At 50.0% G+C, this 18,944-nt stretch overlaps 1 protein-coding gene and 1 pseudogene across 2 annotated transcripts in view; one reads left to right on the forward strand and one right to left on the reverse strand.

Annotated features, from left to right (window-relative positions):
* Nucleotides 1–18,944, forward strand: part of lap3 (leucine aminopeptidase 3) — a 62,951-nt gene that overhangs the window by 31,598 nt on the left and 12,409 nt on the right. The window contains exons 8-12 of one of the 2 annotated variants that reach the window (XM_072496441.1): nucleotides 653–777; nucleotides 1,765–1,853; nucleotides 12,919–13,021; nucleotides 13,963–14,042; nucleotides 15,646–15,755. In XM_072496441.1, coding sequence (XP_072352542.1) covers nucleotides 653–777; nucleotides 1,765–1,853; nucleotides 12,919–13,021; nucleotides 13,963–14,042; nucleotides 15,646–15,755 — 507 coding nt within the window. The remainder of the gene's footprint in view (nucleotides 1–652; nucleotides 778–1,764; nucleotides 1,854–12,918; nucleotides 13,022–13,962; nucleotides 14,043–15,645; nucleotides 15,756–18,944) is intronic. The other variant, XM_072496443.1, reaches the window with a different exon arrangement.
* Nucleotides 16,032–16,598, reverse strand: LOC140409548 (large ribosomal subunit protein uL30 pseudogene; annotated as a pseudogene).

The raw sequence follows: 18,944 nt of genomic DNA on the forward strand, positions 1-18,944 counted from the left end.
TTGCTTCATGATCTCACTCACCATACTTTTAACCTACTCTGATTTAGCTTTGGGCATTGTAGAAATAGAAACCCTACAGTGCAGAAGGAGGCCATTTGACTCATCAAGTCTGCACTGACCCTCTGAAAGAGCACCCTACCTACGCCCACTCCCCCACTCAATCCCCATAACCCCACTTAACCTGCATATCTTTCGACACTAAGTGGCAATTTAGCATGGCCAATCCACCTAACCTGCACATCTTTGGAGGAAACTGGAGCACCCAAAGGAAACCCACGCAGACACGGCAAACTCCATACAGACGGTCACCCGAGGCCGGAATTGAACCCGGCTACCTGACGCTGTGAGGCAGCATTGCTAACCGCTGTGCCACCATGATGCCTTTATGTCCACTAGCATTCGAACACAAACACTTGTTGGTTGAATTTTTCCAGACTTTGGTTTAGTTACCACATATTATTAGAAAGATAACTGGAAAACACTGCCAAGAGTACTATGGCCACAGCAATTCAGTTAGATTCCTAGCAAATTCATTCTAACTGGACTTCATATGATAGGAGATGTTAACTTTGATTGTAGGACAGAACAACATTTTGTATTCATGCATGTAGAGTTGTATTTTAGCTGACTGTATCTCCACCTCTTTTTGCAGTGGTGGAATTTCAATTAAACCTGCATCAGGTATGGATGCAATGAGAGCTGATATGGGCGGGGCAGCAACAATCTGTTCTGCCATCATCACTGCAGCATCTTTGAAACTGCCCCTTAACATTATAGGTAAAACACTGGGATATGATTCTCCTGTAAGGCTGAAAACTTGGAGGTGTTTTCAAAATGAAGATCTAGCATTTGTAGTTTGCTCCTGTTACGGAATTTAGAGTTTCAGAACATTGAGCCCTTTGGATAATGAATGCATTTAAAATGTGGGAGCATAATCTGTACCTACACAATTTATATTCCATCTGAAAGAGGGTGTGTGTAGAATCACATGGTTTATATCCTGGGAATAAATTGTATTTGTTTGCTGCATGTATTTTTCTGTTTGTATTTTGTTTCGTTCTCAAAGGGTGAAAACTTACATCCTAGAAGGCAATTTTGGAAATCCCTATGTAATAAAATGAGTTTATCCAAAAACATCAATGTTCTTTTCAAAATATTTACCTCAACTGATTTAATCTTTCAGTCCAGAAATGGTCTTGTTCAATCCATCATTCATTAACTGAATAGTCTAGCAAGGGAAGAAGAAAGATTTCAAGATCTTTGCTCCCCTGCCTCCCAACCAAACAAATAGTAGCTATGTGCACTCAGCACGTCCTAGAAAGCCCATATATAAACAATTTTTTTTTTCTTGAGCTTTTTAACGTGGCCAATCCACCTACCCTGTACATCTTTGGGTTGTGGGGGTGAGACCCAAGCAGACACTGGGAGAATGTGCAAAATCCACAAGGACAGTGACCCGGAGCCGGGATCGAACCGGGGTCCTCAGCACCATGAGGCAGCAGTTCTAACTACTGCGCCACTGTGCCGCTCCATATAAACTATTCTTACTGCACTGCACTGAAGAGTGTTTTCACATCTGGTCAATGGTGTATATTGTCTTTAAATTGTGAAAGAACAAGAAGTATCAGGTACTGAGCCATAGGTTCTATTTTGCTAAATAGGGGTTTGCTTTTAATTTTTACCACCACCTTAGGGGTGCCAGGGTATAAAAAATGCGTGCTTAGGTTTGATGGAAAAGCTTTCCTAATGGCTAATATCTTTAAGGTCTGGCTCCTTTGTGTGAGAATATGCTGAATGGCAGAGCAAATAAACCTGGTGATGTGGTCACGGCAAAGAATGGGAAAACGATACAGGTAAACCCATGTTTTATTGTTGAAATGCACTCATCCGTGTCATCAGTTTAGTGTGATTTCATTTTTGCTAATCTTTTGTGCAGAAACGTCTCAAATGATCTTCTGGATATCCATGTGGATAACATTCATAGATATGCCAATATGCATCATGTTAGTGACTCAAAAATCTCAGACAGGACATATCTTTGAAAAGTCCGTGCTGACTTTCTGATTAGTTCATACTGGACTGAGTGCTCAGTTTCCCTGTCTCATGGTGGGTGTGAAGGGAAGGAGGGGGGTGGGAATTGGGTGGTGGGGCCTGAAGATCAGTTGTGAGGGTGAAATTATTCTAACTGAGACTGAAGTGGTGTGGGGGGGTAGAGGGTTGATAGAACGGTAACTGAACGAGCAAGGAGAAAGGTTACCATGTGGGACATGGAGTACAAGGCTGATCTAGCAGACAAGGAAATAGAGGCTTTGTGCTTAGGTGACCTGGGAAGGTGGGAGAGGAAGCCTACATGAACAGGTTACTCGGCAATTGCTTACAATAATCTTTGTGATTACCGATTGTGGAGGTGAAGTATCATAAAAAGGATTTAGTCATTGGGTCATGTGCAAGGATATGATCGATAGCTTAATGTGGGTGGAATATTTAATTAGAATTTTTAAGTTCATTTTAATAATAATTGCTAAGACTTAGTTAAAAACTCTAATAATACTTCTACAAGGATGTTTGCTGCTAAGACACAAGATTTATCTGCAGTGGCATTTGATGGTCAGAGCTTTCAAACAGACTCACTTCATATTTTGAATACTATTGTGTTAGGAGATAACTTTTATTTTGTTTTGGGGGTGTAGGCGACACTGGCAAAGCAAATATTTATTGCCCGTCCTGGCTGCCTTAAGTTGATCAAGTAAATCACTTTAAGGATGGCATTTTCTGTTCTTTGAAGCGCATGGGTGAATCGTCAGTGTTTTTATGAGAACAGCTTTTATGCTTGTGCATATAAATTGCCAGATTTATTGTATTGTGTTTCACAGATTATCACAGTGGGAGTTAAGATTACAAATGCTGAGCTGTTAAAGCAATACCGTCATAATACTTTTAATTTAAAAAAATGTAAAAACAAATTTCCAATTAAGGAGCAATTTAGTGGAGCCAATCCACTTATTCTGGACATCTTTGGGTTATGGGGCTGAGACCCACGCAGACACGGGGCGAATATGCAAACTCCATACGGACAGTAACCCGGGGCTGGGATCAAACCCGGGTTCTCGGCACCATGAGGTAGCAGTGCTAACCATTGCACCACCGTGCCGCCCTCCAGTAAGACTAACAATCTTTACTGTAGTGTGACACTTAATACTGAAAAAGCCAATCACAATGCCACCTATAATTGTAATAGGTACTGGAAGTAATTATGAACAATATTATAATGCATTTTGTCATAGGCTAATATCTAATTTGTTAACCACAAGCAACATGTGGCTAATTGGAAATCCAGATGTAACTCATGACATTTCTGATCAGTAAATATGTAAGAGAGCATAGATTATCATAGAATTTACAGTGGAGAAGGAGGCCATTCGGCCCATCGAGTCTGCACCGGCTCTTGGAAAGAGCACCTTACCCAAGGTCAACATCTCCACCCTATCCCCATAACCCAGTAAACCCACCCAACACTAAGGGCAATTTTGGACACTAAGGGCAATTTAGCATGGCCAATCCACCTAACCTGCATATCTTTGGACTGTGGGAGGAAACCGGAGCACCCGGAGGAAACCCACGCACACACGGGGAGGATGTGCAGACTCCGCACAGACAGTGACCCAAGCCGGAATCGAACCTGGGACCCTGGAGCTGTGAAGCAATTGTGCTATCCACAATGCTACCGTGCTGCATGTATTAACCACCATTGTAGGACATATGGGGCGCGATTCTCCGACCCCCTACCGGGTCGGAGAATCGCTGGGGGCCGGCGTGAATCCTGCTCCTGCCGCCCGCCGAATTCTCCGAAGGGAGAAAAGTCAATCGCGCCGCCCGCCTCGGAGAATGGCAGGGGCGGGGGCGAGGCAATGGAATCCGGGGCTGCCGATATTCTCCCGTCCGAATGGGCCGAAGTGGTCACGTCGGCGTAAATCAAACCACCTTTTAATCGGCGTCAACCAGTGCTGATGGTTGACGCCGTCCAGCGTGGAGGTGGGTGACGGCCTGGGGGGTTGGCCGCAGGAGAGGTGATGGCGTGGCCGCAGTCTGTGTGTGTGGGGGAGAGGTGTGTGTGTGTTGCGGCGGGGGGGGGGGGGGTAGAGTGGGGTGGGCTTCGGGGGAGTGCCGGGAGGGGGGTGAGTGCCGGGGACGGGAGGTTGATTGCCGGGGAGGGGGACGGGGTCGATTGGGGGGGGGGGATGACTGCCGGGGGGGGGGGTTGCATGCCGGGGAGGGCGACGGAGGGGGGGGGGGGGTTGCGTGCCGGGGATGGGGACGGGGAGGTGTATGCCGGGGAGGGGGACGGGGGGGTGCCTGCCGGGGAGGGGGACGGGGGGGTGCCTGCCGGGGGGGTGCGTGCCAGGGAGGGGGACGGGGGGGGGCGGGGGGGGGGGTGTGCGTGCCGGGGAGGGGGATGGGAGGATGACTGCCGGGGAGGGGGACGGGGCGGTGCATGCCGGGGAGGGGGACAGGGGGGGGGGTGCGTGCCGGGGAGGGCGACGGGGAGGTGCGTGCCAGGGAGGGAGGGGGGGGGTGCGTGCCGGGGAGGGGGATGGGAGGATGACTGCCGGGGAGGGGGGCGGGGCGTTGCATGCCGGGGAGGGGGACGGGGGGGGTGCGTGCCGGGGAGGGCGACGGCGAGGTGCGTGCCAGGGAGGGGGGGGGGGGGGGGGGTGCCGGGGGGGGGGGGGGGGGGGGTGCGTGCCGGGGAGGGGGACGGGAGGATGACTCCCGGGGAGGGGGACGGGACGGGGGGGGCGGGGTGCGTGCCGGGGAGGGGGACAGTAGGATGACTGCCGGGGAGGGGGTGGGGGGGCGACTGCCGGGGGGGGGGGGCGGTGCGTGCCGGGGAGGGGGAGGGGAGGATGACTGCCGGGGAGGGGGGGGGGGGGGGGGGGTGCGTGCCGGGGAGGGGGACAGTAGGATGACTGCCGGTGGGGGGATGACTGCCGGGGGGGGGGGGGGGGGGGGGGGGGGTGCAAGGGCAAGCGAGTTTGTCTGCCTGGCCAGGTGCCATCCTCCAACAGTCACGCCCATGCAGTCCATGCCACCTGGCTGGGGGGAGGCGGGGGTACGGGCAATGATGACATGTCGTCATCCCCCCCCCCCCCCGCAGGCCGCCATATGTCTTCCGATCAGCCAGCGATATTGGCCGCTGTGGCGGCAGCCGCTATTGTCCATGTTGCCCTGGATGAGGAGGAGGAACGTGCCAGAGAGGCGGTACAGGCTGCCGCAGAGGGGCAGGTGGCAGTCGCCCAGGCTGGAAGGGACACCCGCCCGACAGGACGAGGAGGGGGAGGTGGACGTTGTGGCGCCACGGCAACGGAGGCACCCGAGGAGTTCCCGTGGGTACCGTCCCCGGCTATCGTACCAGGACCTCACGGACTGGGAATGCAGGAGGAGACTCCGGATGAGCCGGGAAACCGTGGCACACATCTGCCACCTGCTGGCACACCTGGCACCGCGTGGCACTGGCGGGGGACACCCTCTCCCCGTGTCCGTCAAGGTTACGGTGGCCCTGAATTTTTATGCCACGGGGTCATTCCAGATGCTAGGTGGGGACCTGTCCGGCATCTCGCAGACATCGGTGCATCCAGGCAGTGACAGACGGCCTTTATGCCATTGCGGACCGCTACATCCGCTTCCCTGTGGACCGGGCCAGCCAGGCGGGCCGTGGGCTTCTCTGCCGTGGCCGGGTTCCCCATGGTCCAGGGCGCGATCGATGGGATGCAGGTCGCCGTGCGGCCACCTGCAGATAACAGGGCCATGTTCACCAACAGGAAGGGGACCTATTCCATGAACATACAGGTGGTCTGCGATCACCGCATGATTATCCTGCACGTCTGCGCCCGGTACCCGGGCAGTGTACACGACTCATACGTGATGTCGCGGTCATACATCCCCGGCATGTATGAGGGACGCCATCCCCGGCTGAGGGGCTGGTTGCTGGGCGACAGGGGCTACCCATTGCGGTCGTGGCTGATGACGCCTATAAGGAGGCCACGGAATGACGTGGAGAACCGCTACAATGATGCCCATGCAGCGACAAGGGGTGTGATAGAGAGGTGCTTTGGCGTGCTCAAGATGCGTTTCAGGTGCCTGGACCTCTCCAGTATCCATCGGATCGAGTCGGCCGCATCATTGTAGTGTGCTGCGCCCTGCACAACATAGCCCAGCAGACGGGCGATGTGCCGCAGGCAGAGGAGGGCGGAGTGGAGGAGCAGCAGGAAGAGACGCAGTCCTCCCCAGATGAGGGGGATGGGGGCAATGGTCAGGGCAGACGGGCTAGACATGGGCGGGTGGCTGCCCACCGTTACCGGCAGGGCCAGCGGGCACGGGACAGGCTGATAGACGCCCGCTTCACTGACTAGAAAGGCGTGGGAATCGGCTAGTATGGCCACATACCGCACACCATGGCAACACCCGAACACCCTCACCACCCCCCCCCCCAACCCATCCACCCACCCAGCACCCTCACCCCCCTTCCCAACCCCACCCACCCCACCCGCATACACACCATCCCCCCATTGAAGATCCACCTGCGGCACAACGGCCGGGCGCACACAGTCGCCGGTGGAAGCGTGTCTATTGCAGGCCATGGAGGACGATGACAACCCGCTCTGCGATGAGCCCCTGGCTCCACATTGTTGGACGATGTCTGACCCATGGCCACAGTACCACCATCCACCCGGACCATTCCTGCATGCGGCTGTGACACTGCAGCGCACGGTCTCGTCCTCTGCCCGGGGGGATTGTGAGGGCGGCCCAGGGGGAAGGGGGGAGACTCACCTGGGGCCGAGGTAAGACCACCCCTCACACACACACTTGCGCTCAACGTACATGACACCCCCGCACGCTTTGGACAGAGCACAAAGGCAGCTTCTGTAGGTGTAACATTGACTTTAATAACAAAAGCAGTGCATGCACGTGCCCTAGCCCCCAAAACTCATCTGTGCCCTGCACCCGTGCCAACTTACTCAGTGTCTAATTGTTTGGCCTTACGGGCCCTTTGACTACGCCTAGGTGGTTCCCCAGACGGTACAGCAGAACTGGAGGTGGACTCCTGTGATTCTTGCCCTCTGACTCGGGATCCCTTTGGCAGCCGTTTCCTGGGGCGTCCTGGCCTAGATGGGCCAGGCTGTGGCCCGGGCGACTGGGATGGCGAGCTGCCAGCCTGTCCTGCCCGTTGCCCACCCGATGCACCTGGGACAGAAGGGGGGAGCCCGAGGTGTTGAGGTGTTCCGGGACCTCCCCTACAGGGGGACCCGGGACGGGCCCCAGTACCACCTCCTCCCTCGGGCTACCCGATGGGCCCGGGCCTCTACATGGGTGAGGGATGCAAACGGACTGACCATCCGACGCCCCTCCGACACCTGGCGCTGCCAGTCCTGGAGGCCTGTGCTGGTATCGACAGGGGTCTGCAGGTTTGCAGCCATGGAGCTCAGGGAGTTGCCCATCCCCGTCTATGACTGTGCAACGCCGGCTAGCGCATGGGCAATGGCGCCGATGCCCTCAGCGATGGCCTGCAGAGACTGGGCCATGGCCTGCTGAGACTGGGCCATGGCCTGCTGAGACTGGGCTATGGCGTTGAGCGCATCTGCCGCTGGCTCATGGCTTATTGTGAGAGGGCAGCCATGTCCTGGGCCACAGATGCCGCCTGCAAGGAATGCCCCAGGCCTCGCAAACCGTTCCCCATGTCTGACACCGTCGCCCCCATTGCCTCCACCGCGAACGCCACCCGTGTGGTGTCGGCCTGGGTGGCACGCATGACCGGCACCACTCCCAACTCCTGGACGCGGGTGGACTCCTCCACGTGTGACTGCAGCTGCCGCAAGCCGGCCGTCACCCTCTTCGCTCGTCCCAGGTTCGGTGTTTGCATCGGGTCTATGGGTGGGTGCGGTAACTCCAGGAACCCGGGATCCATCTGGGCGGCAGATGTTCGCTTGGCCTGTGCTGCCCTCCAACTTCCCGGCCCCTCTGCTGCTCCTCCCTCCACCTGCTGTACCGGGACAGCTGTGTTGTGCGCACCAGTGAGTGTACCAGACGCCTCATCACTAAATTGCCCAACCGAGGTGAGTGTCTCTGCGATGGCGGAGGGTGTTGGAGATAGCAGGGGCGTTGTGTCGTGCGCATCGTCTGACTCTGAGTCCATGGTACTTTGGGGTGGCGGTTCGTCTCCACCCATCCACTCTGTGTCACTGTCCTGTATTTCAGTTTCCTGGGTCGGGGTGCCTTGGGTAGGGGTGTCCTGGGTAGGGGTGTCCTGGGTTGTGGTTTTGTGGCTCGGCTGCGACGGGGGCCTGTGGCTGCCCCCCTCGTCGCTGGGTGGCACACGCCTGCGTCGCCGCACCCGCATGAGATGGGGGCGTCGTCTCCCTGTTGCTCCAGGTCTCTCCGTCTCCCATGGTCTCCGTGGGGCATCCTGCGGGCGTCGCGTGCCAGAGTGTCCGGGTCTCTCCGGCTCCCGTGGTTTCCGAGGGGCATCCTGTGGGCGTCGAGTGCCAGAGGATCCGAGTCTCTCCGTCTCCCGTGGTCTCTGAGGGACATCCTGCGGGCGTCGCTTGCCAGAGGGTCCGGGTCTCCCCGTCTCCCGTGGTCTCCGAGGGCCATCCTCCAGGCGGTCTGCATCTGCGTGGAAGGGTGCCTCGACATTTGCTCCTACGATACACAATGAAGCATGCATGGTTAGACACGTAGGCGGTGATCAGGTGATATGGGGAGTGGGTATATGGGGAAGGGGGGATATGGGGACAGGCTGTCGGTGGCTCAGTTGCTGGTGGGCCCCCGACCTCTGCATCGGCAACCTCCCGGTCCTCAGGTCCGCCAGCCAGTTCCAGGGCCCTTTCCTCATGTTCGGTGAGTGGCCTCTCATCAGCTGGGCCTCCTCCGGTCCTCACATGCTCCCTATTGTTGTGTGTGCGCTTCTCCTGTTCGGGGGGAGGGGGTAAAAGGCAACAGTGTTAGACAGGTATATTAATGCACACCATCGGTTGCGCGTGTATTGCAGAGGTTAGGGTTAGGGCTGGATTCACTTGGGGGGTTATGGGGGAGGGAGGATATGGGGGAGGCGGGCTATGGAGGAGGGGTGTAGCCATGTAAAATGGCTGCTTCCCGATTAATTTGGCCAAAACCCGATTTAAAATGGCTAAACGGAAAGGCTGATGGGAAAAGCAGGTAACAAGACACAAACGGACAGCTGCAGTCAGAATATCATATTCGGCTCTGGGGAAGTCGGCCCAGATCGATACTCAGGACTATTAGCAACCCATCAACCCAGACATCTGCAGTTTAATCGGCTATCCCCGGGAACAATTGCAACATATTAGCAATTGAATACCGGGCCAGACCTGTCGGCGCCTGCAGTGGCCGAAACAAAGGCAGGTGAACGACCACCCCCAGATCGGGGAATCGCCTCGCAATTGGACGTATCGAACCCAGTGATTGGGAACAAGTCCAATCACTTGGGATTCAGGGTCAAGGGCCGCCCCGAGAGGCAGGAAGCCCCTGGACCCTATAAAGTGAGGGGCCAAGTTCAGATCGCTCTCTCTCTCCCTTCTTCGCCTGCTCGAGACCTTCGCAAGAACATCAATCGGCAACTGTAAGTTTGAATCCAGCGATCGCTATCCGATAAAGACTCCTAGCCATCGACCTGTATCAGCCTTTTGAATCCCGCGGGCCAGATCCGATTCAATAAGCCATTCGTTTCCCTGACCTGGTGGGCCCTTCCTAAAGCTAAGTATTGGCCAGTAGTGATAGGTTTATTATATAGATAGTAGGATTATTGTCTAAACATTACTTGTTGTATATAATAAATGACCGTTGATTTCAATCTTACTAAGCGGTGTGCTGACTTATTAATCATAACTTGAACTTGAACCACGTGGCGGTATCAGAAAGATACCTGGCGACTCGTGAGCAAAAGTGACGTAATCAGAGCTAATAAACTGAGGCTAAAAAGAGCAACAGGGGGGATATGGGGGATGGGGAATATGGGGAGGGGGGATATGGAGGAGGGGGGATATGGGGGAGGGGGGATATGGGGGAGGGGGGATATGGGGGATATGGAGGAGGGGGGATATGGGGAGGGGGGATATGGAGGAGGGGGATATGGAGGAGGGGGGATATGGGGAGGGGGGATATGGAGGAGGGGAGATATGTGGGAGGGGGGATATGGGGATGGGGGGATATGGATATCGGGCAGGGAGTGAGGGGGAGGGGGGGGGGGGACTCACCCTGGCTGCCCTGACGAGGTCGTTCACCTTCTTGTGGCACTGAGTGCCTGTCCGTGGTGTCAGAGCCACAGCGCTGACGGCCTCTGCCACCTCCCTCCACAGACGCCGGCTGTGGCGTGGGGCGACCCTGCGGCCATGTCCGGGATACAGAACCTCCCTCCTCTCCTCCACTGCGTCCAGGAGCGCCTCGATGCCGCGGTTCTGGAACCTCGGGGCTGCGCGGCGGGCGGCCATCCGGTCGGGTATTCTGGTCGGGTGGGGGGAGCAGCGCGTCTTTTGAGCCGTCACGCTGTGCAGCGTGAATGACGCCGCACGGCGTGAACCACATGAGCAAGCGCGAATAGCGTCACGCCGCTGCTAGCCCATTCCGGCCGGCGAATTCGCGATGTTTGGGGCGGCGCGATGCCGGACTGATTCGTGCCGTTTTTGGCACCGGTCGGCGGACATCGTGTCGTTTGCGGAGAATCCCGCCCATGACATCAATACTTTTGTGCATGTGTATGATGAATGCACTAACCTTTTTGTACAATGTTGGTAAAGTAGTGAGATGAATAGCAGAGTGCAAGTGCATTTTGAAAGTTGTCAGTATCATACTTACTTGGTTGCTGAATGGTCCTGTCCTGGAAGTTAAGTTTTTTTAAAAAATATGTTTTATTGAAAATGTTTTCCCAAACAACAATTTTTCCCCTCTTACAAAGCAAACGCAACAATAACAATACAGAATTTTTTAACAATACACAAGTAACAAAACCTCTTTATCTTTGACCTAAACTAAACTAACCCCCCCCCCCCCCCCTTCCCCCTGGGTTGCTGCTGCTGGTCATCTGTCTTCCCTCTAACGTTCCCCTAGGTAGTCGAGAAATGGCTGCCACCGCCTGGTGAACCCTTGGGCCGATCCTCTCAGGGCAAACTTTATCTGCTCCAGTTTAATGAACCCCGCCATATCATTTACCCCGGCCTCCAGTCCGGGGGGTTTCGCCTCCTTCCACATGAGTAGGATCCTGCGCCGGGCTACTAGGGACGCAAAGGCCACAACGTCAGCCTCTTTCGCCTCCTGCACTCCCGGCTCTTCCGCAACTCCAAATAGAGCTAACCCCCAGCCTGGTTTGACCCGGGCCTCCACCACCCGCGAAATCACTCCCGTCACTCCTGGAAGTTAAGTTGATATACACACACATGAAGTACATTTATCAGTATTGAGTTTCACTATGAAAGTTAGTGCATGGTGTAGCAGTTACCACAATTGTAGCTAGTCAGCAGATTATGTTGAAGAGCACAGTCACGGAAGGGGCCCAACATAGGGGTTTTCAATAAATTCTGAAACGGAATGTTTTGACCCACTCATTTATTGATTTTAATATATCCTAGATATTTGTTTGAGCAATTGCCTTTATTTACTGGTTGGCTATTCCAGTATTAGAGGCATGCCATTAAGAACTCTCATACAAAATAGCATTGATAACACCCACCCTAACCTCCCCATCACCATCCCCATGCATAAGAGTAAAGATGGCAAATTATTTTCTTCAGATTTGGTGACATAAAATGTGATCATTGCAGCCTAATATAAAATTTTCAAGACTTACAACTGATGGCCTACAATGACATTACCAGCAATAAATAATGCAGAGATGAAATGGGATGGTTTCTAGGGGAATATAAGAATTTAAAATGTGCTTTGGGGGCTCCGAGCCAGTGTAAGGTGTGAAGAACGTGGTCGACTGGCGAACAAGACTATGTGAGACCGAAAATGAGTGGCAGAGATTATGGAGCACAACAATTCAATAAGGAGAGCATTGGAATGGATGGAAAAGGCATTTCCGTAGGTTCAAGCAACAAAAGTACAGCCAGAAGCAGGAGATGGAGATGGAAATAAGTGATCATGGTATGGGATAGGAAGTAGGATTGTAGATCAAATTAATTGAACAAGAACGTTGATTGCAACTGGTTTGATTCCGTTTTACTGGCATGGTTAGGAGTGGGGTGTGGAATATAAGGGGAGCGGGAATGTGGTGGGACTAAACATTCAGTCTCCTGAGCCCCAGAACTGAATTTCATCCTTTAATTTATTTTTATATATGTGGTAGTGAAACCAGAGCTGTGTTATAATTTGATGTTGTTGAGGAAGGGTGAAGAATTTTACACACAAGAAAATATTTGTTGACTTTGCTGTCTGGTGTGTGTTAACTGGTAACTGATGGGTTGAGGACTGAAAGTTGATCTTTGGAGGAGTACCCGGCTTCGATTCCTGGCTTGGGTCACTGTCTGTGTGGAGTCTGCACGTTCTCCCCGTGTCTGCGTGGGTTTCCTCCGAGCGCTCCGGTTTCCTCCCACAAGTCCCGAAAGATGTGCTGTTAGGTAATTTGGACATTCTGAATACTTCCTCCGTATACCCGAACAGGTGCCGGAATGTTTTTGACTCGGGGATTTTCACAGTAACTTCATTGCAGTAAGCCTACTTGTGACAATAAAGGTTACTTTACTTTTACTCTGTGTTCATAGTTTCAAACTGATTATTTGTGAAACTATAGAATAAACTGACTTGAACCAGATCTTAAGTGTTTGTACCACCCGTTGTTTTACATGTTGGGATTTTAGTTGTGGATCTTATTTGTGAAGTTTTCTTGAATTCTATTATATTTTTAAGGTGGACAACACCGATGCTGAGGGTCGGTTGATACTAGCTGATGCCCTGTGCTATGCCCACAGCTTTAACCCCAAAGCAATTGTAAATGCTGCAACGTTAACAGGTACTGTAATGCTGACTTTTTTTGATGCTGCACAAGATCAATGAGTGCATGAGAAAACAACAGTGATTCGCACACCTTAAGAACGAGAATGCTGAAAACGTTCCAACTACAACTGCTGCACTTTGCCAGTTTGACATTGAAACCCCTTTGCTTAACAACTTAGGAATATGTTTAGGATAAAAATATTAAATCAGAGTTTTAAAAATAATTCTTCAGCTATGGGTGTTGCTGGCAAGTTCTGCATTTATTGCCCATACTCTATTTCGCCTGAGAAGGTACTGGTGAGCTGCCTTGAACTCCAACAGTCTATGTGATATTCCTGTCGCGGTCACGATTTGGTGCAACTGTGTGGATTGCACGGCCACTTCAGAGGGCAGTTGAGTCAATCATATTTGTGTGGGACTGCAGTCATATGTAAACCAGACAAGGTGGGCTAAGACAGCTGGCTTATAATGCAGAACAAGATGAGCAACAAGGGTCCAATTCCCATACCGGCCTCCCCGAACAGGCGCCAGAATGTGGCGACTCGGGGCTTTTCACAGTAACTTCATTGAAGCCTACAATAAGCGATTATTATTATTATTATTATTATTATTATTATTATTATTATTATTATTATTATTATTATTACAATGAATCATTTGTGATTTGCAACAATCCAACAGCATCATGGTCTTTTACTGAAACCAGTTCTTTATTTTTCCAGATTTTCAAAAGCTAAATTCAAATTCTCAATCTGCCACTGTGATATTTGAATTTTGAACTCTGGATTATTAGCTATGACCTCTGGCTATTCCAGTAACACAATCACTACCCAATGTAATATGTACAATTGTGATCGCAGGGGTGCTGTTGCATATGTTGTGCAAGATTTTGGTAGCTAAACATCAGTTCTTTTTAAAATTTGAGCTCCAGTGATTTCATTTGAACTATTTTTACAGGTGCTATGGATGTCGCTCTGGGATCAGCAGCTACTGGGGTTTTCACCAACTCCGACTGGTTGTGGCGGCACCTCAGACAAGTAAGAATCCTTTATGCTATGTTTTATGCCAAACATTATGCAACACCAGTTTCATTCAAAACACTTTTGAAAAATTGAGCGATGAAGACTATTATTATGACCATAACTACATTCACCAAGAAAGCCGGTCTCGAAGGAAGTCTGAGTCAGAGATAGAGCTCAAGTACTGTTTTCCATCCTAATTAGCCACAGTAGCCTTAGGGGCTGGTTTAACACACTGGGCTAAATAGCTGGCTTTTAAAGCAGACCAAGACAGGCCAGCAGCGTGGGTTCAATTCCTGTACCAGCCTCCCTGAACAGGTGCTGGAATGTGGCGACTAGGAGCTTTTCACAGTAACTTCATTGGAAGCCTACTTGTGACAATTTTCATTCTCATTTCATTTCACATATATTTTTAGAAAGAACAAATATTGTGTGAATCTGTGAAATAAGGCACCAGTTTCTATAATTGCCTGAACAGTACAATCATATTGTACAGTCGTCATAAATTTGTGAATAACTGTCATCATCTATCCCTTACCAGCTTAAATCGGACAACTTTTCAGGAGTTATCATAAAACATGAGTATAAGTTGACCTTGTTTTGTTCAGCCACAGAAATCATGTTTTTCCACATTCTGCATATAGGTTGACATCCTTTTTTAAAAACTAATGCATACTGTTAGTAGTCAGCCTCTATTTTTCACAAATGGATATTTTACTTACTGGTACCTGGGCACAAGAGATCAAGCAGGCAATGTGGCCTGTGTTGCGAAGATACATAGGAGTTTAGGACATGCCCATTCTTTGTGCAGATACTGATGGAATTTTAATATGATGACCACTCACACCTGGTAGTTCACTTTTGTACTTGGCATGTAGGTTGAATTCCGCTTTTGAAAGGATTTTCCAAGGCTTCAGAGATCAACTTAAACGCCAACGTCTGCAGTACTGATTTAGTTGCAAAAAAAGGGACATAGATTTATGAATGCAGAAATTTACAATCAAATGCTTCAGTATACTAAAGGGGCATAACATTGTAACGAGAAAGGACCATTTTTACATCCAGTTCCATCTTCCATTCAAGTCCTTTGACAACATGATTCTTTTTTAAAAAGTCTATTTTAGAGATAATTTAGAGCATTCAGATTTTAAATCATTATGTACTCTTTGGCACTTTCGTTCTTAACACTGCATGTCTAATTAGCTTGAAAAGGAGCATGAAATTAGTTTGAATTTGGGTGAATTCTTTCCTCGCCATTTTCTGTTTTACAGTCTAACATTAGGAATATGGATACAAGGGTTTTCACTGAGAATTTAGGTTTATTTAATATCCTTTTTAGTTTGGGATTGTGGAGTTGATAGCAATCTTGTATATTTTTAAGCATTGTTTTCCAATTACGGGATAATTTAATGTGGCCAGTCCACCTGCCCTGCACATCTTTGGGTTGTGGGGGTGAAACCCACACGGACACGGGGAGAATGTGCAAACGCCACACGGACAGTGACCCTGCGCTGGGATCGAACCCGGGACTTCGCCGTTGTGAGGCAGCAGTGCTAACCACTGTGCCGTCCCTGTGCATTTTTAATTATAACTGATGCTGAGATGTGCTGTTCTTGTTTAGGCTAGTGTTGTGACTGGAGATAGGGTGTGGAGGATGCCACTTTTTCACCATTATACCAGACAGGTCACAGAATCACAACTTGCTGACCTGAACAACATTGGCAAATACAGGTGAGTACAATATCATGTCTGTAACCCAAAGCAATTCTCACTTTGTTTATTTTGTATTACTTTTTGGCATTAAAAATACAGTACAAGAAACTGGAAGAACAGGAGGAGGTCATTCAACCCCTCGGGTTTGTTCCATTATTTATGGGGATCATAACTAATCCATATTTTAACTCCATCCATCCACCTTGCAGCATAGCCCTTAATACTCTTGGCCAGCAAATCTATTGGATTTTTTTCATTTTGTAAAATGTCTTTATTTAACAGAACATGGTGGAAATCTCACACCTGTGGTTTACCTTTAGTTCATAGGTCTGATCATTCTGTTTATTTGGTCTTCTCTGTTACCAGCATCACCACCCTCAACAAAGTGTTGTCTTTTTGTTCATGCCACCACATGGCAAGGATAACTTAAAAGAGCCACAAGAAATTGTTGACCATTTTGAAGTTCTTGCCTTCTGTGTAGATTTTCAATGCAAATTATACTTTATTTTCCAAGCTGTTTTTCAATCAATGCATTCTCAGTCAGAGCAATGTGCTGATGTTTGATCTTGCCAAAGATCAATAGTAGATCAATTCACAGACAGATTTTAGATTTGGATATCCCCATGCAATGTATGACTCTGACATGATTGAAGCCTTATTCAGTTTTACAAATACTCCATTGAAGACCTGATGCAGTCATAGGGGCTGAAACACTTTACGAACTTTAGGTTTAACACCATTAATGCCCCTGATATGGATCACAAAAGCTAGCCTAGGTTCCGCAGGAACATACTCATTATTAGCTTTGTGCGCCATTCTGGCAAGGTGGGTCTCACATCTGTGCATTAGCTTGTATTCCTTGTGGTAACTCTCAGCCCACTTATAGACTAGCTTTCTCTTCACTCAATTTATCTTCTTTTCTATCAACAAACACTTGTCACACTTGGCCTTCACCACTGCAACGGCTGGCACTTTTTCAAAAGGCTTCCTTGTTTTTGTGTCTGCCATTATCGCCACGGCCAGGAGGGGGTGAGGAGGGAAAACAAATTCCACACGCCTACCATCTTTTGGGTGAAGAAATGTTTTATAACTTCTCCTGCTCTGATTTTAAGGTTACATAACCTTGTCCTGGACTCAATTCCCAGCAGGAAAGGTTTTTCTCTGTCTACCCTAGTGATTTCTTTAAAAGCTCAGGTACCTCATTCACCTTCCGTATTCCAATGAACACAAACCTGATTTTGAATCTTTCATCTAATCTACCATTCTACCTTTCTTTTGTGCATCTCACAAAAGCTTTTGACACTGAGCAGAATGGGCCTTTACCACTTACTAGAGAAAATCGTCTGTCCGCTCAAGCGTCGTAGTCTCATGCGTCCTTCCATGATAACATGCCCGGTACCATTTAGTTCAACAGTTTTGAGATCAAGAACAGGGTGAAACAGGGCTACGTCTTAGCTCCTACTTTGTGTGGTATCTTCTCTGTTCTACTGACCTATGTTTTCTTGCTGACAAGGGAGGAGCGAACCTCCACGCATGATCAGATGGGAACCTCCTCAATCTATCAAGACAAAACGTCAAGACAAAAACAGTGCGGCCTGCCTTGATCAGAGAACTGCCCTGCCGCCTGCCGATGATGCCACACTAGTTGCCTAGACAGAGAACTAGCTCATCGATTTTCTGTCTCATGCCTGTGTCATGTTGTCCGTCACCGTCGGTGTCAAGAAGTCTGAGGTTATGAGACAGTTTCTGGCTGTGAATTGACCACTGGAAACAGTCAGCAAATTCATCTACCTTGGATCTAGTGTTGCCTTTTCTGTGGCTCTGCTGTAACTATGGCAATCAGTGAATTTGCCTTCCTTTCTTTTGATATCTATGTTCTAATGCTCAGAGTCACCAGGTATCAAATGATAACACCACAAGGTTCAACCAGCTATCGATCAAAGAGCCAAACACCAGCTAGTTAGTTCAAGGTCAAGGGTACTTTATTTACTCACACAATTAGTCATGCAACATACACTACTAGTTAACTACACCTATCGACTAAGACAACCTGTACTTAACTTCAGGCTTAGGTCAGAGGAACAGTGGCTGCTGTTCGAATCTGGATCTACTGGGTCTGGAGAGGTAACTGCTGCTGAGCTGGGCTCATCCGTCTGATAGCGAGCGTTGAACTTGGACTTGCTTCTGGTGGTGCTGCACTTGGAGATGGTCGTAGCCGGGGCGCCAGATCCAAGAGAGGACGAACATATGGCGGATTCTCTTCTGCTTGGGGGTTTTCGCGCTCTTTTGGCCGGTCCTTCAGTTTGGACCCCACTAATTGGGTGATCCCCGATCACTATGTTCGATTTCTAACCAATAAATGGGCGGGTGCCTGGATGTCTGGGCTTGTCCCAAGCGGTCACTGACCCTGTTGTTTACGCTTCCCTAGAACAGGGAGTGGCGCTGAAATGTCTGGGACTGTACCGGTCGCTAAAGTACCAGTCCTTTGTCTTGGTGGAGATGGGCCATCAAATGCTAATCGGCCCATCAAAATGCTAATTGGTCTGAGTTTCGATACCGTCTGGACTTCTTGCTTGCAAATATACATTTCAGGCTCTGAGCCTGCTTGAATCTTGCTTTGTCCATTTTACCCACTATGCTTTGCAAGTTCTCTGTCCCTGGTTCTAAGTGGCCATCCCAGATGGCTACACTAGGGTGGCAGACAATCTGTTTCTTGACGAAGACTACAGCGCACACATTGGAAAGACAACCAACAATATTGGCCAACTAACAAAACAGGCATGTAAAAACAACAGGCTGACCTGCAGGACCCAATTTTTTATATATAAAACCTCAATTGTCAGCACATTGCTATATGGCAATGAAGCCTGGTAAACCTAACCAGCCAAGTTAAAAGGGCTCAATAACTCTGATCTCCCACATCTTGGCATCACCAAAGCAAAGTCATCAGTGAACTAGTCCTTTCTAGAGCGTGCAATTTGAGTGTACTCACATATGTCAAGCAAAGAGGGCTTCCCTGGCTTGGACATATGCACCGAAAGGAAGATGGCTGAATCCCCACGGTTATACTATGCAAGGGCATCCAGAGCTCTTATTCAAGGATGCTGTCAAAAGAGAATGAAAGCTCTCCACATCATTGATGACAAGTGAGAACCTCAAATTGACAATGAAGATAAATGGTGACACCAGTTGTGGGTAGGGGTTTGC

This window comes from Scyliorhinus torazame, chromosome 3, assembly GCF_047496885.1.
Source record: "Scyliorhinus torazame isolate Kashiwa2021f chromosome 3, sScyTor2.1, whole genome shotgun sequence".
Lineage (NCBI taxonomy): Eukaryota > Metazoa > Chordata > Chondrichthyes > Carcharhiniformes > Scyliorhinidae > Scyliorhinus > Scyliorhinus torazame.